The sequence below is a fragment of the Podarcis liolepis genome, assembly GCF_965112155.1.
Source record: "Podarcis liolepis genome assembly, chromosome: 4".
Classification (NCBI taxonomy): Eukaryota; Metazoa; Chordata; class Lepidosauria; order Squamata; family Lacertidae; genus Podarcis; species Podarcis liolepis.
Genome location: NC_139558.1, coordinates 66,191,699 through 66,214,590, shown reverse-complemented (window position 1 = coordinate 66,214,590; position 22,892 = coordinate 66,191,699). Strand labels below are relative to the sequence as shown.

The window sequence follows — 22,892 nt, the reverse complement described above, 5'->3', positions numbered from 1 at the left end:
TGTGATACGTTATTGCTTCTTTTGTGTACTCGTCTGTCAGAAGGGATCAGGAATGATAGGTTGTTTGCTTAGGTGCGGATAGGGTCAATTAAACAGGCAGGGTAGTTTCCTTCAGCTTGAAAGGGAAAAGATAAGAACACAGCCTGCCCTCCTAGTCTGAAGGGGCGGGAAGGTGAGCAAGGGTGAAAGGGGAAGGAAGCAGAAACAGCACATACAGCACAGAAGAGGGGAGACAGTCCAGGCTACAGCAGGAAGGCAGGTTGTCCTTCCCTCAAACTTCAGATTTATCTTTCATTACCTGGATATTTGCTTGGGTGAGGGAAAAAGCACACCATGATGGCGAACAAGGAAGTAACATGGTTTATACTCAGTGCAGGTGAGTAGTACTTTTTGCTTACCAGTGGTATGCTAGTGCGATGGACAGGGAGAAGGTGCCCATGGATATTTCATGGTACAAATCTCAGGCCTTGCAGTCCAACAAATTTATAGTAGATACCAATCTGTTGTGCAGGATCTAGGTGTCTCCCATAAAGTCTTTCTGTTACCGGGATTCTGCACTGACCCTGTACTCATACAATTCTTTGTTGCTGTTGAGAAAATATTATTTTTTCCCCATTGGCACCTCTATGTATTTTGCAACAGCTGCGTAGGATGTGGATGAAGAAGCAGTGTTATGGGTACCTTTGTGATATTTCCAGGGTTAAGCAGCACAGGACCTAGGACCACACCAATTTATAAATGTTGACTTTTTAATGTTTCATTTAAATTATTCCCCTAATGCTGTGGGCTGTCAGAATACAACAGCAGTGCCAGACTGTTCATCTAGCATTAGATTAAAACAGAAACACAGAAGCAGGAAGGCTACCCTGGCACACTGCTCTGCCAAGATTTTAATTATCCTAAGTTGTTTGCAGTGCATTGACATGAGGAAAGGAACATTCTGAAATGGTTTTCTTAAATGAATGAAGTCTCTCCACTTAGGTTAAGTGGAGAAATCCTAAGCATATGAAGCTTCCTTATACAGAGTGAGGACATTGGTCCACCTAGGTCAGTACTGTATGGCTCTAATTCACAGTGGATCCCTAAGACTGTACATTTGCTGCACTACTGAGTTATGGTCCTTTCCTAGCTTGCCACAGGTGGATAACTAACAGATTTATGATGGAGATGGGATTGGGGGGGGGGGGCTTGGGTTCCTGACTCATAATCTTAACCACTACACTACGCATTGTTTCTCCCTTCCCTGCTCCCCAGTAGAATAGATTAAAACAAATCCACAGTAATATAGGATGCAAGCTCACACCTCTTTGTGTGGCTATTTGTCACAAAAGTGATCAGCATTAAAAAGAGAGAGAAAAGAATAAGTGATGGATGGGACACTGTTGCATACTCTCATTTCATTCAGGATTAGATACCTTGGCGGGACTTGGGCTATGACCTGAACAGCACTTTTCTGTGCAATCTGCTACTGATATTTGTGCAGTGAGGGGACACAGCACACACTACAGTATTTTCTGAGCTAGATTGTCACTTCTTTTATCCCCCCCCCCCATGCAAAAACATGTACCCCATTCCTGGGCACAAAAATATGGGAAACCCATAAAGACTTGTTCTGACATAGTGGGTGACAAAACTCAGATGACAGGAAGTGTGGCAAGGAGCACCTAAAGTTCATTTAACTGTGGGATGAATTCTGGCCCGCCTCACTAGGGATGAGCAACCAACTGGCTCACCCTAGAAGTGCTCAGCGTTTTCCAGTGCTTGACTGGAACACTACAAGAACTTCCCCTCTGCTAATCTTAATTATCCAGGGTGCAAGCCTTTACCTTGAGGATTAAGTGGCCCTCCCATCAATGCAGCTAAAGATCCACAGTGGGAGGGGGCAAGGAATCTCAGCACATCTGTGGGATCATTTGTCACCTTTCCCATCAAGGTCCCACCCTTCTCATCACCTCTTGCTTCCCCGAGGCAAGAAGAAAGTGGAGATACTGTTGGAGGCATTGAGCACCAATGATTTGCAGAGCACCTTTTCTCATTTGGGACCTAGGACTACAAGTCCCAGGATTCCTAATAGGAAAAGATGTCCCATGTATCAATTGTTGATGCACTATCTCTTATCCGCCTGGAGTCAAGTTCCAGGTTCCCATTGTGAAGAGATGCTCCATACATCTAGCACTGCATCATTTCCTTCCAGATATCCTGGGAAGTCTAGCCAAGTCCCAGGTTCTCTGGGCAGGGGGAGATCAAGTTGATGGGAATGCCTTCCACTGCTGAGAACATACCCAATTCCTCTTCCCTAAGGCAGAAAAACCCTTATCTTGGGGAAAGGGGAGATGATTGTGGTAGAGGCAATGGACTAGCTAGCAGCAATGCATGGGGCATCTTTTCCTCCCCAAAATCCTGGGATATGATTATATGGTCCCTGGTAGAAAAATATATTTCTCATGTCACTGGGGTGGGAGTGAGGTCCTGCCACCATCTCCTCCCGAAGTAGGATTTTTGGTTTTTTGCTTCGTGGATTGGTTCAGATGGGTGGGGAGGGAAGGGGGCAGAACTAAGGTAGGTTATATGCTTGTGTTGATTTCGCTCACAGTGATTCAAACAGAGCGCTTGCATATTTGAGCACTCTTGCTTGAAATGGTTGCCTCACCATCTGTAGATGAAGACATACAGTACAAAATAAGTTACAGAGAAACTGTGATCATTTAGAATTCAACAGGTACACCTTTCATAATAAATGAGCTCCATGTTAACTGTGGGATTTGTGCCTGTTGGGCACCTTCTTAAGACACAAAGAGTGGATTTACCTAGAATGTAAGACAGAAGTAGATCACGAACCCTTTAGTTATGTGATAATTGGAGCAAACACCATAACCTGAATGTGAGAAACTTGTGATAATCAAGTGATAAAACACCATCGTTCCCCCAAACTGAATCACATTTTCACGTTTTAAACATTTTCTTTCTGTTCGAGTTTTAACAACTGGCTGAAGTATTTCTCCTGTGTTCTTTGCAACTTTTGAAAACTACTCATTGAACTCTGATACTAAAACTGTCAAACTGATGATTTGAAAGAGTCAAATAGGTAGCTTACTGCAGCAGTTTGGATGTTTGACACAGGGGCGAGCTGGCATAAATCCCCTGAAGCGTGCCAAGTGACCTTTGGCGAGCCAACCCTTCTCATCATAACCTGCCTTATAGTATTGTTGAGGCAACAAAATGGAGGGCAGGAATTCATGTATGCTGCTCTGATCTCCTTGCAGGAAGGGCAGCATAAAAATGTCGTAAGCAAACAGAGCAAAGTTCATATGCTTACACAGCAGCAACGTGGCCCCATCCACCCAGAAACTGTCCGTACCTGCTGCCTCTGCCTCTACAGACACCCGTGCAATAGCTTTCTGTGTATGATACAGGCTATTCTCTGTGTGACCAAGGGCCCTGCCTTTTGTAGGGTCCTCCATTGTAGGTCCCATGCCAGGGGTGGGGAACTATTTCCAGCCCAAATATCACAGTCCTTCTGGGCAGTCTTCCCAGAGCCACAGGCCAGTGGTGGGCAGAGGAAGGCCAAAGTGGGAATGGCAGCAAATGTGAAAGTTACCTTTGTACAGTAGGCTAGTTTCTATGCCCATTCCCACACCCCTGCTCTTGTTTATCCAGGCAAACAAGAATCAATTGTCCCAGTTTCAGCCAGACGAAAGAACTCAAAGAAAGGTTGTGGTCTGATGAAAGGGGATGTGGCTGGGAAGGGGGGTATGGTCTGGGGAGAATCCCAAGGGCCAGATAGAGAGCTGATGGAGAGTGGGAGCAGAAAGAACATCCCTGAATGGACATGCCTCCCTGGATTCCTGGCACATGGTTTCTGGCTGTCTATTGACTCTCTCTTGATGATGGATTTCCTTCTAGAATTACAGGGGAAAAATATTTAAATTAGTACAAAGTTTCTGTTTAAAGTTCTCATGAAAGACATCCGTTTATGACTGGTACACACTTCCAGCCCTCTCTCTCTTGATTCATCCTGCTGATCCTCAAACGAATATGAGCATGCTTCCACTTGCCTGATCATAGCCCCAAACTCGCATTTTGTGCAAAGGTATGTAACAAAGTTGTGAAGACCTTCTTCCGAAAGAAGAACAGCTCTGGGAGGAGAGGATTTTGAATAGAGAAACTGGAAGGGCAAGGAGAGTGGGTGACATATAGGGGAAACTATAGCAGGCACACACATTTCACAGGGCTCTCTGGATGCTGCAGGTGAGGCTACTCTTGCTTTCTGGACCGCTTCTCACTGGGAACAAATGATCCATACAATCCTGCAGTAAACTCCACTCATTTTTGGCCCTCACCACCCGCCTTTTGGCTCCTCCTACCTGCCACCAGCATGTAGCAACCAAAAAGAACATCCCCAAGGGAATGTGACCCTCAATAGAAAAAAATAATACCTGAAGCCCTGTTCTAGACATAATAGTTATAATAATTTTTATTTATTGTATCCCACCGATCAGACAGGGTAAGGAAGTGGGGAGGATTTGTAGTAGAGATAAAGCAGGCAGGGAAAGGGTTAAGCGTCTTTCCTGCTCTCCCCTCCCAAAACTGTTTTTCTTTTAAAAAGAATTATATTGGAGCTCTGTTACTTTTATTTGTCCATAATTCCTTGATAGCTCATCATGCTAGCAAACAAGCCTTTTTTCAGTCCTCTGCTTCCTGGGTATCCCTAGATCAGGGATAGGCAAACTCCGGCCCTCCAGATGTTTTGGCACTACAGTTCCCATTGTCCCTAGCTAACAGGACCAGTGGTCAGGGATGATGGGAATGGTAGTCTCAAAACATCTGGAGGGCCGGAGTTTGCCTATGCCTGCCCTAGACCCATCCATGGGAATTTATAAAATAAGCTTAATATTTTAAGCTTTTAATTGTATAGGGCACCCCCCACCCCCCATATTTGTGGAATTTTGTTAAAGTCCTGTATCTGCATTTGCTGGTCTTAAAACGATTTGATCAGTTTCCAAAACCAATTTATTTCATATTTTTAGCCTATTTTAACTTGCTTGTTCAACGGAGGGTTTGTTTTTTTTAAAAAAGCATTGACGGTTAGCGAGGTGATGAACATCACAGGAAGAAAAGAGAAAGAAATACAATGGATGCAGAAGGAAACATGCCAGGATGGAACAAAACAGGGAGTTGTCAAAGCCCAGCGAAAAATGCAGCGATTATGCTTTGTTCTCGAGGATCTTCCCATGTTGAAACTGGATTACAAGCCAGTCAGGGAATGTCAGCGCAACGGAACAGATAAAAGAAAAGACACCTAGGAAATTAACCCATTGCCTGCCTGTTGCAAACTAGATATAGAAATCTGATTAGGAAAACGTTTCACAAAACACAGGGCAGCCCAGACTTTCCAAAGCACCTCATCAAAAGTTGCTTATGGCAATTACCTCATCAACTATGTCAAATGCATGACTTCATTAAAGGCTGCCAACTTCACTGTTGCCACTCCAAACTGTTGAGTGCCCTTATGATGACTGCTTGGACTTATTACTACAATTACTTGTAGGCTTTTGCTTCCTTTTTGTTCCTTCCAGTGTGGCCTTCTCTGTCGTTTTCTTCTTCTTCTTCTTCTTTTGCGATCACTCACAGCTGAGTAAGATTGTCTTCCAAAAACACAGTTTTAACAATGAGTCCGTAAGTGACTGTGGAGGCCAATTCTGGACCCACATGTCCTTCCACAGTGGGGACATTGGTTCCCGGGTGGGAGTTGATCACGGTGTGGATTTGCCAAGTGTGCCTTCCTCTTAGCAAGTTTCTCACTTGTGTCCTGAGTCCGAGTGTCTTCAAAGTCCATGACACCTTTGGTAAAGGCTGTTCTCCAACTGTAGCGCTCGCAGGCCAGTGTTTCCCAGTTGTCAGTGTTTATACTACATTTTTTTAGATTTGCCTTGAGACAGTCTTTAAACCTCTTTTGTTGACTGCCAGCATTACGCTTTCCATTTTTAAGTTTGGAATAGAGTAGTTGCTTTGGAAGACGATAATCAGGCATCCGCACAACATGACCAGTCCAACGAAGTTGATGTTGAACAATCATTGCTTCAACACTGGAGATCTTTGCTTCATCCAGTACATGATTATTAGTTTGCCTGTCTTCCAAAGTGATGTGTAAGGGCCTTCTCTGTAGTGGCACCCTGACTAGAATAACCTCCCGCTAGAGCAGTGTTTCTCAACCTGTGGGTCCCCAGATGTTGTTGGATTACAACTCCCATCATTCCTAGCCAGCATGACCAGTGGTCAGGGATGATGGGAGTCGTAGTCCAACAACATCTGGGGACCCACAGGTTGAGAACCACTGAGCTAGAGGCTCAGTGGAGACAAATGTAGTGTAGTTCCAATGGATGGTTAAAGCACACTTGTTCTCTTAGGCTTTTGGATAAATTCAGGGCTTTTTTCCAGCCAGAATTCAACGGAACTGAGTTCTGGCACCTCTCTGGTGGGCATCATTGCCATTATAAGTGAACAAGGGAGGTGTTCATGGTGAGTGTCAGCATCTCTTTTTCTAGAAAAATAGCACTGGATAAATCTCACTGGGTGCCTCCAACTCCTGGTATATTCTGAATTGCCCCTCTTTTTGCAGGCGATGGTTTAAATATTGCATTGTGTTGTATTATCTGCTATACTATGTTGTTGTTTTTTAAAAAAATTATTGCATTTTTGAAAGTTACAGAGAAAAGAATAAATTAAAAGTTATACCCAAATACACAAAAAGAAAAGAAAAAAGAGAGAAAAATGAAAGAAAAAATACAAATAAGAGAAAAAAGAATTAAAAAGATGCACACAATTGCTCAAAGGATACAAACCGTAATTTGAATATTCTATACAAAAGGCTACCAGAAAGAAATTACATTAATATTTCTTATTTTCTATCTTTCCTTACAATCACTTTCTTTCTGTTCCGTTAAACTTGTTTGAATCCCTAATATGTTAATTGACTTCCCTCTATCCCTTCGCAGCTTCAACACTTCTCATTAGTTACCAGTAATCTGTATTCCTTTATTTAAATCAATTCTCTCCCCCCCCATTATATCTGTGAAATTAATATAAGCACAAGCAAGTATTATTTTTGGAACCATATTTAGTCAAGTACTGTAGTTTTTGAAGCAAACCCATTCCTTTTTTACCTTGTCGCCTGAGTGGTTTCTTATTAGTTCTTGTCATTTTGGCTAGTTGGAGGTACTCCAATTGCCACTCGTCTTTGGTTCGTATTAACTCACTTTTCAGGTATTTTGCTATTGATATTCTAGCCGCTGTTGTCGCGTAAATAAACACTCTTTTATATTCATTTGGGATGCTTATCGTTAAAATGCCTAATAGGAAAGCTTCATCTTTCTTTAAAAATGTATGTTTTAGCATATTCTTTAGTTCTTCATAAATCATGTCCTAAAAATTTTACATTTGGGGACATGTCCACCACATCTGGAATAAGGTTCCTTCATTTTGTTTACATCTCCAACACTTATTACTGTTATTTTTATTTATATTGGCTAATTTGCTTGGGGTCAGGTACCATCTGTGGATCATTTTCATAAAGTTTTCTTTTATAAGATAGCACATGGTGAATTTTAAATCTGTTTTCCATAGTTTTCCCCATTTTTCCATCTTGATAGGATAACCAAAATCGTGTGGTTATCTGATATACTATGTTGTTTTATATGTATGCTGGAAACTGCCCTGCGATTCCTATGTAATTAATCAAGGGTGGCCTAAAAGAATGGCAAACAAATAAAGTGCCAAAAAGATTCCCACTGCTAACTAGCCCTTTGGAGAGGGTGTCACGGTTGCCAGGTAGGAATGCAAGTTACATGCTGGAGCCCTAAGCTACTCATGTTCTGAGCTTAGTGGGGGAAGGCAGTTCAGAAAGCTCTCAGTTACAGATGAGTTGAGGAGAGAGAGCACAACAACAATTTAATATTTTGCCAATGCAACCATGGATGTCTAAAGCTAGCCCTCCGTGGCTCTGCCAGGAAAAGCTTTTCTCTTTCCCTGAAAATAAGCTACCCCAAGTCAAGCAGAATGCTTGGGGGTGGGGGAATGGGACACCAGAGGGCGAGGCCTTCATGCCTAGGAATAGGTCAATTTTGATTTCTCTCTGTTTTTCATTTTTACAATCCGTGCTCCACATTTCCACATCAGTTTGAAGTTTTTTTTAAGTCCTCAAGAAAATCCATCTATATTTAGTTTAAATTTCTCCTATTACACACATTTTTATGCAATTTTGCCTAATATATACATTTCGTTGCAAAGCAATTTCTTCTAATAGAATTCATTTTTATATTTTCACTAATATATGCATTTCTCTCTCTCTCTCTCTGTGTATACATATACATACATATGTGTGTGTGTGTGCACGCGTATGCATTGTGTGTGTATGTGTATGCATTTTTCTACCCATTACTTGGTTGGCATTGCAAAATTCAGAGAATCTCAAATAATAACTGTATTACAAATGTCATTTACTGTAATATGCTTTTTTTAAAAAAAGATGCTGTGTTTGGTTTGCGTTCAGAAAGTGTGAATTAGATAAGCTTGCCTTTAAATGAGAAATGAATTTGATTTCTCCTACATCCTTAATCACAGCACAAGAAAAACACGGGAAGTGGCTGTAAACCAGGACAGACTATTTGTCCATCTAGCCCAGATAGAATTGTGACGGGCCATTAGCAGTTCCCCAGGGTCTCAAGCAGGGGCCTTTCTCATCACCTGCTACCTTAAACCTTAAACCTGTTACCTGGTACTCCCCAGATTCCATATAATGCTTACGGCTCTCCCACCATGATTTATATATCCGCAGTGTTGTATTGGGATTTGGATCCTATGGAAGCAGGGCCAGCCCTATCATTAGACACTTGTCTCTGGCAGCAGATTTGGAGAGGAACTGGGGTGGGCTCTCCCCTGCCGGCTGTCCAAGTTCACTCTGAGTGTGCCTCCTTGCCAACTGCTTCCAGTCCCTGTTGCCAGTGGCTGCTTGTCTTATTTCATGTGGCAAAATGGCTGCTTCAGTCCCTGTTGCCAGCGGCTGCTTGTCTTATTTCATGTGGCAAAATGGCTTAGGGCGACAATGTATGTGTGTTTGCACACAAAGGAATTAGTCTAAGTGTGTTTGATGGGACTGGCTTCCTGTGGCTACGTAGGATTGTAGCCTTAGTTTTGTTTTAATTTCTGGTCTCTAGACTTGAGAAAATTCCAGTGCCATAGACATTTAAACCAAAGAATTCAGGGAACTGTAATGTAAGGGTACTGGGAATTGTAGTTCTGTGAGGGGTAAACTACATTTCCCCAGTTTTTTTGGGGGGAGGGGTGTCTTTTAAATGTGCTTTAAATAAAAACACTGGGAATCATTCCTTAGTCCCTGAGCCCCTTCTCTTTAAGCTCAGCTAAATCCCCCATTAGGTGGGAGAAGTTCAAGGGGTTCCCAGGTTACCTTGGTTACAGAACAAATACAGCTTTCCAGTAGGTTCTCGGCATATATGAATTTTTATAGAAACACTCCCCTCAACTTAAATTTCAGTGTGCGGGGGGCGGAATTTTCTGAGTGAGACATTCCTCTGCAGTTTCTGTAAAAGGGTTGGGCTCTCTCACTTTTCCTCTCTGCCTTTCTCTTTCTTCTCTCTGAATGCTGGTCTTATGACCTGATTATGAACCCACCCCTGGAGGAACCGGTTTCTCCAGCACAATTGAGTTACCTCAGAACATAATAATGTACACTGCGAGGAAAAAAAAAAGCCTTGTGGGCACACTTGTTTGCTCCCTGAGCTGAGAGAGGATCTGAGAGCCCAGGCCACCAACAGCAAGCTAGCTTTTTCCACAGATAGGAGGACTGTCCAGGAAGTTGGACAGGTGCCTCAGGGATGTAAGATATAGGATAAAATGCAAATAGATAGAATCATAGAGTTGTAGGGAGCCTTATGGGCCATCTAGCTTAATCACTTGCTCGTTGCAGAAAATTCAGAGGTAGGTGGTGGTCAAGCTGTTGCCAAGCTTCTCGTACTGTCAATAGGTTTTATGTGTGCAAACTGAATTATGGGGGACAGTGGATGGAACCTCCCACCTGCCATCCCTTATCGTACTAGTTGCAGGCAAAAAAAGTGGAACTGCATTATGTGTCAGCTGGGTGTGGTGACAATAAAAACTTTACGTTCAAAGGACCTTGTCCCCCTGTACATCCCTGAATGAGTCATAGAACTCAGCCTCATGGAAGCCAGTGGGAGGGAGGGAGGGAGGGAGGGACAAATAAGATATCTGAGAAGTCACAGATGCTCTGCCAGATCCTTTCACACCCCATGTTGTGTTTTACTGTATAAACTGATGTGATATGCACAGACTAAAGGTAAAGGTAAAGGAACCCCTGACCATTAGATCCAGTCGTGACTGACTCTAGGATTGTGGCGCTCATCTCGCTTTATTGGCCGAGGAAGCTGGCGTACAGCTTCTGGGTCATGTGGCCAGCATGACTAAGCCACTTCTAGCGAACCAGAGCAGCGCATGGAAACGCCATTTACCTTCCCGCTGGAGCGGTACCTATTTATCTACTTGCACTTTGACGTGCTTTCGAACTGCTAGGTTGGCAGGAGCTGGGACCGAGCAATGGGAGCTCACCCCGTTGTGGGGATTCGAACCGCTGACCTTCCGACCGGCAAATCCTAGGCTCTGTGGTTTAACTCACAGCACCACCCGCGTCCCTATGCACAGATCACTATTATTTTATTAATGGTTTTACTGATTGTTCTGCAAACCACTTTGTGATCATCTGTGGTCTCTTAATACTGGAAAGAACTAATGCTTCTTGCTTGCCTGGAGGGAGGAATGTGGGCGTGGATGTAGAAAGCTCTGGTTTTTGTGCAGCTGGAAGGTAACCTACTGTACAAAGGTCACATTGATTGCCCTGCCTACCTATATCTTAAGGGGATGCAGCCTTTGGGTTGGAAAATGTTTCTCCAACCCTGTCCTAGAGCAGGCGAGAAAGCGCGTTTCTTACAGAAGGCAGATACAGATGTGGAATGCAGATGTGTGAGATATCTTAGTAGGGCGTCCTAACTTATGCATGCTGGCTTTCCAGTCAAAGTGACAAAGATAACAGTGGACTTTCTGACCTCTCTTTCTCTTTTTAGTTGTGGCAGCTGTTCACGCCCTCTCTGTAAACACACCTCAGAAGCAAGTGCGAGTGAAGAGAGGAGATAATATCACCCTACCGTGTACCTACGAAAGCTCTGTTGTTACTCCAGCTAAGGGGGACATTGTTGCCTGGATGAAAATGCCAGAAGAGGTGGGCAGCCATGGTGCAAGGCCTATGATACGCATGAGTGTCTGGGAGAAAATGGCACTCTGTGAAGAAACAGGTTTGCCAAGACACCAGAGGAGCCTCTTTGACCTCTGTCAGTGAGCAGCCTTTCAAGGGTTCCTTTGGTCTTGGCTGCAAAATGGGGCCAGATGGTAGCCTGAATTTTGTTTTCATTCCAGATCTTTAGTCTTGTGACACATAACATCAGGCTGCCACTTTGGCTTTGATCCAGCACTTGACAGAGGCCGCCAATCATGCATAGCAACTGGTGACTCCAGATGGGGGCACATATCCCCTAGGGCCTATCCAGTTCAATTCAATGTGAGCAGGATGAGCAGTACTGGTTCAGATGGTTCAAAAGCAAGTCTGCCTGTGTTCAGTGGAGTTAACTCCCAACTAAATGTCCAGTACCCCAGGTCTGTGCGTGACTACATGGAGGCAAGTCCCATTGAATAAGAATATTGTGCACTGGGAGCATTGCCTACTAATGTTTAAGGCTCCAAAGGAAAGGATTTGGTTTGACTGATTGTTTGGAGGCAATGCAGCAGATTGACTTGGCCCCTAAAACAACTTTAAGCTCATGAAAGATAAGTTTCTGATCATATCTTCCTTGCTGCTGCCAACCATGTACATAAAATGTATTTCTTGAGGGTTGAGAGGTAGGGATGGAAGGACCTGTCAATTTCAGTTTGCTCACTTTCTCATTTTTTCCAGTCTTAAATTCAGTTCTCCAAATTTTTCCAGCAGTTTGTGTTTGCTTTGTTCATGAAAATTCATCATCATGAACATATATTTGTATGCAGCTCTTGACTAATGTACACACTTAAAAGTGATTTCTTCCCCTACTATAATGCATTTTTTGATTATTTTTTTTTACTACTGAATTTCCTCAGCAATGAGACAATTCAGGAGAGAGGGATAGGTTGGGTCTCCTTGTGTTTTGTTTGTTCATTTCGTGGTTAAAAATACTATAGTGACAAACAAAATATTTGAGCCACAGTAATTAAGTCTTTTAAACTGATACTCTTCTCTTATTGTTAGGCAGAATTTATTAACCGGTACCTTGATGATGGTGGAACATGGATTAGTGATGCTTATAAAGGTCGGGTGAACTTCTCTAGCAATACAAATAATCATGACATTGGCATCATCCTCAGTCAGGTGACCTTGAATGACAATGGTACCTATGAATGCTCAGTCCGTCTTCGCGATGATCCTCCCTTGACACATTCAACAATGGAACTTTTGGTCCTTGGTAAGGCATTCTGCCCTTTGTATACATACCAGTCTCACACCTTAGTTCAGTAGCAGCGCACAGCAAGCAGGAAGTGCTGCTTGCAATGATCAGGGCGTAATCGGATCGCTAAAACTGTGCTCCACTGCAACATAAGGCAGCCATGCACATTTGTTCTAGATGATGCTATCATGTAGTGTTTGTGCCATAGATCACTGGTCTTCAGCTGGTGGATCACGACCCACTAGTGGATTGTAGCCTAATCCAAGGGGAGTCATGATAGGAGCACTGCCACCATGCAAATATATGGTAAAAGATTAAGAAATGGCTCCCCAAATGCATGTTCGGGTTAAAAATGGATCCTGGGTCTGAAAAGGTTGAAGATACCTGCCACAGATGATCTTAGACTTGGTACTCATGGCTTTTCCTCCCACCAGAACTCAGTTCTGGCACCTCTCAGGAGGGCGCCATTGCTATTGTAAGGGAAAAAGGGAGGCATTCATGGTGAGTTCTGGCACCTCTTTTTCTAGAAAAATAACACTGTTGGTATTCATTACAGTGGAACCTCAGTTTTTGATCGTCTCGGAAGCTGAACGTTTCAGCTTTTGAACGTCAAAAACCTGAAAGTAACTGCTTTGGTTTTCGAATTATTTTTGGAAGCCGAACATGCCACACGGCTTCCGTTTTGAGTTTCCCTTTTGTATTGAGGCTTCCATATTGCGTTTCAGATGTTTCAGAAGTCGAACAGTCTCCCAGAACGGATTATGTTCAAAAATTGAGGTTCCACTGTACTAATGGAAAGAATGGTGAAGACAACCATATATTTTAACCAAGTTTTCACTCAATGGGAATATGAAGAAGTGAGGAAGGTTGGAAGTTGTTCTATAGCAGATAACACTTCCCACGTGTTCTGACAGCAGTTCTCCGGGAATTCAAATGTCTAATTTCATCTTGTTGCAAACTGACCCATGATCATTGGATGAAGGGCACTGTATAAATTCACTAAATAATAATTTTAATATTTCCCATGACTTGCTATTGATCCTTAAATTGGAGTAGTTGAGGTATGAACTTGATACCTTCTGCAGCGCATGTGCACTTCTGCTAAGCTATTGCCCCCACCCAGTCAGTTTATGTGCCTAAAGAAAATTGTGAAGATGTGCAGATTTTGGAATAAAATGGGTCAGTGTTGTTTGTGAAGGTCAGCATGCATTACTGCTGGTGATGGGATCTGAAGACAGAACATGTTTTAGGCTCTCCTCAACACAACAGCTTCCATTCTTATGTTGCTGAATTTGCTCAAGTTATTCTTTCCTCCTATCTAGTGGCTCCATCCAAGCCAGCCTGCAAAATTATAGGGACCACAGAATTCGGACAAAACATTAACTTGACCTGCAATTCTATCGAAGGATTCCCCAAACCCGAATATTCCTGGCAAAGCTACGATCCAGAAAACAAACAACGAGCACTCGTAGGAACAGTAATGCCAGGTAAGCAGTGAGATGTTGGTACTTTGTGAAAATCGTTTTTCTGTATTCAGTTTTTAAATGCTTGCAAATATTTTGAAGATTATTAATGTAAAAAGAGGAATGAAAAACCATCATTTTAATTTAGTCCTTAAAGTGTTATCTAGCAAGCACAGTGTAGATGCGATCTTCCCTTGTCCATTCTAATGTTTTCCTTCTCTCTCTCACTGGTTATCTCTGCCATTTTCTTCATGCCTGATTTCATTCAACGGCAGCAACCGTTTTAGGCACACCTGATATGTGTGAACCCAGAATTTACTCAAAAACATCACAAAAAGGAGTGGAACATGGTGGGGGCGAAACGGGGTAATTGCAGGCTTTTTCAATGGTGCTTCAAATATACACAATTTCACTTAAAAGCGTGGTGCCTTGGAACGTAAGCCCCACATAAATTGGGAGTTTACTGTAATAAATTCTGGATGCAACAAGGCAAAAGTGGCACTCTTGTGACTTTCATTTCAGCAAGAGGCAGGCCCCTAATTCTACCAACAGACCTTGAAAATTAGTGCTAGCTCGATTGCAATGAATCCAGAATCATGCTCACTGCCTGGTTCTTCTCTCACAATGATTAAAATCATTACTTCGAAAACATACATTAGTTAATGTAGGGTGAACATAGACAATTGTTCACCATGAGGCCATTAACCACAGTGGGGCTTGTAATTAATGGGCAATCTAGTTGCTTCTCTCTCCTCCTCCTCCTGCCAAGTGGTGGTAAGGAGGACTCTATCATGCTCTGGCCTCTCCAGTTCTCTGATGCACCTGTTCCAAGCTCTCCCTTGTGGCACTGACACAACCAGGTTTCCTGTATAGCAATTAAGAGATCCAGACTTTTTAAGCCTACATGTGTCAGGCTGGGTACGTGGGAGGTTGCAGCACACCCATCTGTCTTGGAACAGATTATATCACTGTTGAAAGACAGGGCAACACTGCACTCTGCATATCTGTTTCCTTAATGTGAAACCACAAACATTTGTTTGCATTTGATGTTGAACAAACCTAACCCGCACCCGTTGGGATGCTGATTCCAGCGCCGATGTAGCGCTGGCTGAAGTGTCCAATGCCACTACCCTATGAGATGCTGTGAGATCACTTGATGTTTATGCAGCCTAATGATGTCAGGAATATACTTGCTACCCTCTGTTCCCCCTTGATCTCTGCCCCTCTTGGTTTATTCATCATCATCATCAACTTTATTGCACTAGCCAAAGGCCATGGCATCATTCACAAAGGAAACAAAAAGAAAGTCAACAATAACCATAAAAACAAAAACAAAAAAAACACCAGGCACTGTGAATACAAAGACCAACAATCACATCTCCTAGAAATTATTTGTTGCATATGATATAATAGCAGGGGGTTCTCAGGTAGAATGCGCCAGCTTAAATGTCTGAATCACCTTTGCAGTTGACCGCTATTTTATCTAGTTCTTTTCTCCTGATCTTCTTAGCTGCCAACGCATAATGAAGCCTCGTCCCCATCTGTTGCTTTGGACTAACTACTGACCAGTTGCTAATGCCCACTTTTTAGGAAATGTGGCTGAGAGGGTTATGATGGGGCACTTACAGTCATTCTTGAATGGTGTAGATTATCGCGCTCTAGTCGAGTTCAGACCTGGCCATGGACGGGACTGAATCAGCCTTGGTCAGCCTGATGGCTGACCATTATCAAGAATGGGACAAGGGGAGTATGACCTTGCTTCCTTTGCAATTTATGTGTGGCTTTTGATACCTTTGACCCTGCATATCAGGCATACTATTACAGTATTCTAGCCATATTTATAGAGCGAAGAATAGCATTGGCAGATTGTTTTTCAGCCCCTGGCAGTTAAGCCATAGGACACTGGAGGGAGCTGTTTTATTCCCAATGCTATTTCCTATCTATATGAAGCCATCAGGACTGGTCATGAAGGAATTTAGGACAGGATGCTGTCAGTAAGCTGATGGCATTCAGCTCTATTTCTCCCTAACATCCGAATCAGGAGAGGCCATACAGGAGCTGAGCTGGTGCCTGGATGCAGTGATGAGCTAGATGAGGGGAAATAAATTGAGCCTAATTTCTGACAGGACAGAGGCCCTATGGATCTATGGTTCTGGTGCATGGGAAACTGGCCAATTGCCTGCTCTGAAGCGGGCTGCATTTCTTCTGAAGGAGCAAGGAGCATGTTCCTAGATCTAGGTTTTGTCCCTGGAGGTTTAGTGGTATTGGTAGCAAGGGGTACATTTTACCATCTTTAAGGTAAAGGTAAAGGTAAAGGGACCCCTGATTAGGCCCAGTCGTGGCCAACTTTGGGACTGCGGCGCTCATCTCGCTGCTGGTGTACAGCTTCTAGGTCATGTGGCCAGCGTGACTAAGCCACTTCTGGCGAACCAGAGCAGCGCACTGAAACGCCGTTTACCTACCCACTGGAGCAGTACCTATTTATCTACTTGCACTTTGACGTGCTTTTGAACTGCTAGGTTGGCAGGAGCAGGGACCGAGCAACGGGAGCTCACCCTGTCGCGGGGATTCAAACCGCCGACCTTCTGATCAGCAAGTCCTAGGCTCTGTGGTTTAACCCACAGCGCCACCTGCATCCCTTTACCATCTTCAGCTGGTATTTATTTACTTAATTTATTTAGATGATTTTTGAACCACTTAGTCAAAGAGCTAAGTGGTGTGCAAATAAAATTGCAAATAAAGCTAAAACCTACAAAACAACAGACCATTTTAATTAAATTAAAATACGACAGCTGCCTGTTCCATGACTGGGATGGCCTGACCACAATAGTCCAGGTATTGGTAACGTCAAGACTGGATTACTGCAACACACTACATAAGGCTTCCCTTGCTCCTGATTGGGAAACTGCTGTTGGTGCAGGGTGCGGCTCTATGATTGGGGACCAGAAGCGAGATCTTGCCCACATATTATACTTGTCCTCAAAGATCTGCCCAGTCTACAGGTTTGTAACTTGGTCAAGTTCAAAATTTCCTAATTAGTACATAAAGCCCATAATAGCCAGCAACCAGCTTGGTTGAGGGGTCACCTTGCCCACGAGGGCCTATTCAACTGCTTACACTTTTATGTATACAGTGGTACCTCGGGTTAAGAACTTAATTCGTTCTGGAGGTCTGTTCTTAACCTGAAACTGTTCTTAACCTGAAGCACCACTTTAGCTGCCACTACGCCACCGCTGCATGATTTCTGTTCTCATCCTGAAGCAAAGTTCTTAACCTGAGGTACTATTTCTGGGTTAGTGGAGTCTGTAACCTGAAGCGTATGTAACCTGAAGCGTACGTAACCCAAGGTATCACTGTACCATGTAATGTTTGTTGTGTATTTATGGGGAGGTGATGGTAGCGTGGTGAAACCACTGCTCTGGAATTCACAGTCTACTGACATTTTAGGCATCTGTTGGATATATATATATATATATATATATATATATATATATATATATATATATATATATATATATAAAATTTAGCTGCCTTTGGTTTTTTAAAAAAAGCTTTGTTGATCTCATTTTGTACTCTGCTTTAGGTAGCCTACATATTTTTCTCATAGTTCTTCAGCTAACCTTTGTGGATGCAGATTGCCCACCCCAAAACATGCTTCATTTTGATTGTCTAAGTAAGCCTTTAAAATAGCTCAAGATTTGCAAAGAAAATGTGTGCAAAACGTGCTCGTTGTTCACTAGTTTTGCCCATAGGTGGCACCACTACACCAGAAAATAGGATCTCAGTCAGGCACTGTAAATACTGACATAATCCCCATCTCTAGGGGTATTGGTTAGTTTATTGTTTTCTTCTCATTTTGCTTCAGAATAAAGATTTAACTCTGGCCCATATTTTTATATATTAAATTGTCAGTCAAGAAATCTACAAAGAAAGATCAGAAAAGTACAACTTAAAGAGTAGGGTCCAGTTATTGCTGCAATTGGAGCCCGTAATGGAGGGCGGAGGATAGGCCTGGCATATTCTTGCATGTATCTGTATCCATGTTAGGATTAATGCAAGTTGCATGGAAAAAGTACATAAAACATTGAAAATTGTGGTACAGTCACATGAAAACACAGTTTCATGATGTTCTGACGACCCGCCTAGTTTCTATGTGGTGTGAAATGTGGAGCTGCTAACTCAGTCACGAGCATTATCAGAAAGTCAGCATTGTGCACTAAACTGGATACTAATCCAGTTTAATCTAGTGAGCTAGTCGATCTCTTTCATTTTAACCCATCTCATGGATTGTTGCAAGAATAAAATTGGAGCAATGGCCGCCTGTACTGACTGGTCCGCCAAAACAGAATAAGGGACTGCATTTGGGAACACATGGTGACAAATGCAGTAAGCAAAACCACACATGTGGCTTGCTTGCATCTTCTCTGCAATTGATCCTTGCCAGAGCTCAGGCTCCTGGGCAATGCTCTGGTCACTATGAAACCATCATCCAGGGTCTGTAAGACTCTTCACATAAGGTGGATTTAAAACCGCAATATGGCTGAAGACACTGTTTCTATTTGCACCTGCTAAATAATGATGACCCTTTCCATCTTCTCTTTTGCATCAGGAGTGCTTATGCTGAAGAACATCTCTATAGACACCACTGGCTACTACATCTGCCTTGCCAAAAACTCTATCGGAGAGAGTTCATGCAACATCACTGTTAATATCACACCACGTAAGATTGCAACGTGCAAGGGTGGGGAGGGGAAGAAAGCATGGCTATTGTAGTCTGATCGGCAAAGCATTTAAGTCCCTAAACAACCCCACGTCCCATTTTAAGAACTAGTCTCACTTTGCTTAATTGCAAAGCTTAGATGTGGCTGCAGTTGAGAATAAGCCCAAGACTTTGTGATGACGTACGGCTCAGAGTATGTTTCCACCCTAGATATTTGTTGCCTAATAGCCATGCTTCGTTTGCTCACTTTTTAGGGAGTGTCTACATAGGACCATCAAATCATTTCCCTATTTCCTCTAGGCTCTTCCTCTTTTTTGAAAACAAACCAAAACAGCACCACATTGGTAGATCACCAAAACTCAGCTATCTATTTTCCCTAAAAGGCCTGGTTTTGATGTGTGTAATAGCATATTGATCAAACAAGTCTACTGTCATTCATCTATACCTCACACACCTCCTTTACTATTGATCACTTTTCTGGCCAAATGACATTTTAGCCGTGTTTCTTTTAATGTGACCTTTTAACTTGCATCTTCCCACCTATTTTAAATTATTCAAATACTAATACAATAGAATTTGAGATAAAATTTATTTCAGTGAATTAAAAAATGATTTTTTAAAAAGACCAGCTTTCTCTATCAGTGCCATTTTATCAGCATGTTTATTAGAAAAAAGGCAAGTTACTTCCTGTTTATTCTGCTTTTAAGTAGAGCAGTCATTTTTCTGAGAAAATTTCTTTAAAATTTTCGCTCACCCCCTAGAAGCCCCCCCTTTGAATTTCCCCCCGATTATTCTCCTCCATTATTGTTGTTCTTGGTGGCAGCTGCCATTTCCAACGTGCTGAAACCCCCCCCCCCCAATTAAGTAGTAAACTACCCTACTGCCATAGTGAACCACTGAGAAACTGCTTGGTAATTTTCCTTGGGGTGTGTGAGTTTTGAGTGACCATTTTCACATAACTCTGTGTTATTCATTTGACCCCAACAGCAGCTAGAGGGCCAGAGTTTCCCTAATCCTGTTCTACAGAAACCATCTAGTTCAACCTAGATGAGCCCCCTTCCTGGCTTGTCATTCACAAGTTGCTCATTTGTCATATTATATTTAGCCAGAGCCACCCTCAGGCTAGAGGGAGAACAGGAGTAAGAGCTCTTCCCCAAAGGAAGAGATTTTGTTTCTCAACTATGAGGTGACTAATGCTAGTATTTTCTTCTACAGCATCCATGAATTTTGCCCTACTTGGTGGAGTCGTTGGTGGGCTTGTTGCTGTTGTCATTATTATTGCTGTTGTGGCTTACTGTTGTTGCTGCAGGAATGGGAAGGAAAAAGACTATGAGATGACGTGAGTGCCTTTCATTAGGTGGGGTGGAATAAAAGTAGCACGGAGAAATTACATACTGCATGCACCTCTGAGGCAGCCGGCTCTCTCTACTCCCCTGCCATGTCCCTGTTGCTGCTGCTTCCAATAGCTTCGTACTCAACACTTCCCCAACAAGCACAGCAACTGCTGAGCTTTCTAGCTGCTAGCAGCAGGTAGAAATGGTTTAAACCAGAGCTTTCCAAACTTTTCATGTTGGTGACGCACTTTCTGAACATGCATCATTTTGTGACACAGTAATTCATTTTACTAGCAAACCGGAGGTTGAACTAACCCCTTTCAGCCCCAGGAAGAGTGTGGGGAGCATTTGTGTGACACACCTACACACTGCAGCCAACACATTAATATGTTGTGACGCACAGCTTGAAAAGCTCTGGTTTAAACAAAAGAATGAGGAAAGGCTTTGGACCCCTTGGTAAATAGTTCCAAAGCAGTTTCAATCTGCAGATTTTTGGGGGTGTGATTTTCCCTTTAAAAATTCATACATACTTGATGGGAGTGGAATTGCTGATCTGCTTGTGTGCAAGAAAAATGGATCAGCTCAAGATGTCCATCCCTACCTGCTACCAGGGAGGTGTTTAAAACATACTTTCTTTTGGTCCACCAACTATAACATTGAGGGTAGCTACATAAACATTTAGGTTTAAATGCACGTGGCTTTACCACTTCTTCGTGAATTCCTGCTTCATAACAGCAAGCCTCAACTTTATATTACCAATTTTGAAATTATGCTGTGAAAATGTTGCAAATGGAGATTTATACCATATGAATTCTCCAAATGGAGTTTATTCCTGTGAGATTAGGCAATCGTGAGAGTAAATAAAATAAAGGTGGCTCGGAAAGCACACAAGGATATTTTGAGATTGACTTCAGAAATAGATTTGTAGCACGACTTAATGTTAAAGTGTCTAGCATTTACATCGTGCTAGTCCTCTTTTTAGTATGCATAACAAACAACATATGCGAGGGGGCTCTGGAAAGCTTAAGCAAATGGAAATTTACCCAGTAGGCCAGAGACACCTTTGCCAAACTAAATTATTAAACAACTGTCTCTGAAGTTAAGTTGTTAACAAGAACCAATTCACTCCTCACTTTCAGGTTTGTTCATGAATTACTGTTTTTACATACATGGGCAAAGCATAACATGATGGTGGTAGCACACAGATCTCCACAGGGAGACTCATGGGACCTCAAAAGCCATGGGGCCGAGTAGTAATTTCCTAGCATTACTTTCTAGTAGCAATTCCAGAGGTAGGAACAGAACAACTCTAATATGGTACCTGCAACTCCCACTTCCTTGGGCCCCTCCAGAAGGATGCCATGATCGACAGTGTCAAAAGCCACTGAGAGATCAAGGAGAACCAACCGGCTTGCACTCCCCATCTCTTTCCTATAATACTAAGTCATCAGTTAAAATTAAGAAATACAGATAACTGAAAATCCATCTTCTTCTGCGCCAAATTATTAGGGAGACAGAAAATGGCGATCATCCACCTGAGGTAAAAATACGGGGACCTGCTGAAGAGGAGATTCAGGACGAGGAGGAAGAAGAGGAAGACAGGCACTACCCAGTACGGCCACCCATTTCCAGAGTGTCTCCGGAGGTTTAAGAAGCTGTGGCCCAGAGATGAGCATTCCCATTTGAGGAAGAAAAAAAAAGACTGTTGTTAAATATTTCTTTCACCTTAACTCATGTGGCTTTCCAAGACAGTATAGGCAGCAAGTTTGTGGAGGCAAAATCTGACTTGTTTCCTCATATGCATTTGGTGCATATCTACTCATAAGCTCCTTTCCCATTTGCCCATCAGAGTTGACTTAAAATGGAAAAGGAAGGGGGACTCCAGGACAACCGTTATATTGTCAAATTGACAATATACACTCCATTCAAGTTTTCACGTGGTGCGATTTGAATTATTGTGAACTGACACTTTCCAGTATATAGGAAAACAGGGATATCTTTTATTTCACTTTTCACTAAGTAGGCCACTGCGATGCAAGAAATCTAGAGCCTTTAGATGAGCAGTTTAAGACACCAGCTGTTACTTATTTGTTGTGCAGCATCTACATAACACCCGTTATAACTGTGTTGCTATTATCGGAATATTATACAGTGGTACCTCAGGTTACATACGCTTCAGGTTACAGACTCTGCTAACCCAGAAATAGTAATTCAGGTTAAGAACTTTGCTTTAGGATGAGAACAGAAATCGTGCTCCGGCGGCGCGGCGGCAGGAGGCCCCATTAGCTAAAGTGGTACCTCAGGTTAAGAACAGTTTCAGGTTAAGTACGAACCTCCGGAACGAATTAAGTACTTAACCTGAGGTACCACTGTAGTTTCCTCAATATTCAAACCAGAAGCTGCTAATTCCCGTCAGTGCATTATTGTTTCTGCTCTATGGAGTTTGATACGACTGTCAGGCACATTTCTTGGACAATGCATAGACATGCCCCATCTCATTTTATTTTAAAATGGCTCTGCACTCTTAATGGCTAACAAAAGCAGTCATCTCACATGTTAGGAAAGGATCAGACTTTCCCTGCTTTTGGAATGTATTTTTAAAAATATATAAATTGCTTGCTACTAGCATTGTCACTGCTGGTGCAATTATACTGCTAACAAGCTTTTTATAATAAAAAAATCACCTGGGGGAGAATTAATTTTCAGCTACTTGGAAAATCTTCAATACATGGGTTATTAATGATGCGTTTTCTTTGAAATTTGCTGTTTTTGAACTTGCATTTTTTTAAAAAAATAATAAAGTGACACTTCACCACTA

The 22,892-nt window shown here is 42.5% G+C and overlaps 1 protein-coding gene across 4 annotated transcripts; it reads left to right on the top strand.

Annotated features, from left to right (window-relative positions):
- The first annotated feature begins 81 nt into the window (after positions 1-81).
- GPA33 (glycoprotein A33) lies at positions 82-22,892 on the top strand. Of its 4 annotated transcripts, none has more exons than XR_014524978.1 (8): positions 82-376; positions 11,151-11,305; positions 12,362-12,575; positions 13,880-14,044; positions 18,630-18,740; positions 19,956-20,079; positions 21,584-22,225; positions 22,450-22,892. XR_014524978.1 is itself a non-coding variant. In XM_083498729.1 (7 exons), the coding sequence occupies exons 1-7, from the start codon at positions 334-336 to the stop codon at positions 21,723-21,725; spliced, it is 801 nt and encodes a 266-aa protein (XP_083354855.1). In that variant the 5' UTR covers positions 88-333; the 3' UTR covers positions 21,726-22,892. The 4 variants fall into 4 exon arrangements, 2 of the variants coding, with proteins under 2 accessions (XP_083354855.1, XP_083354854.1); XR_014524979.1 differs by having other exon boundaries at positions 86-376; positions 12,362-12,422; XM_083498729.1 differs by having other exon boundaries at positions 88-376; positions 12,362-12,422; positions 21,584-22,892.

Excerpts from the sequence above, each read along its gene's own strand:
- GPA33 (XM_083498728.1), top strand. The coding sequence starts at position 334 with ATGATGGCGAACAAGGAAGTAACATGGTTTATACTCAGTGCAG. Across the intron at positions 377-11,150 it reads ATGGTTTATACTCAGTGCAG|TTGTGGCAGCTGTTCACGCC; the intron begins GTGAGTAGTACT and ends TTCTCTTTTTAG. Across the intron at positions 11,306-12,361 it reads GGATGAAAATGCCAGAAGAG|GCAGAATTTATTAACCGGTA; the intron begins GTGGGCAGCCAT and ends TCTTATTGTTAG.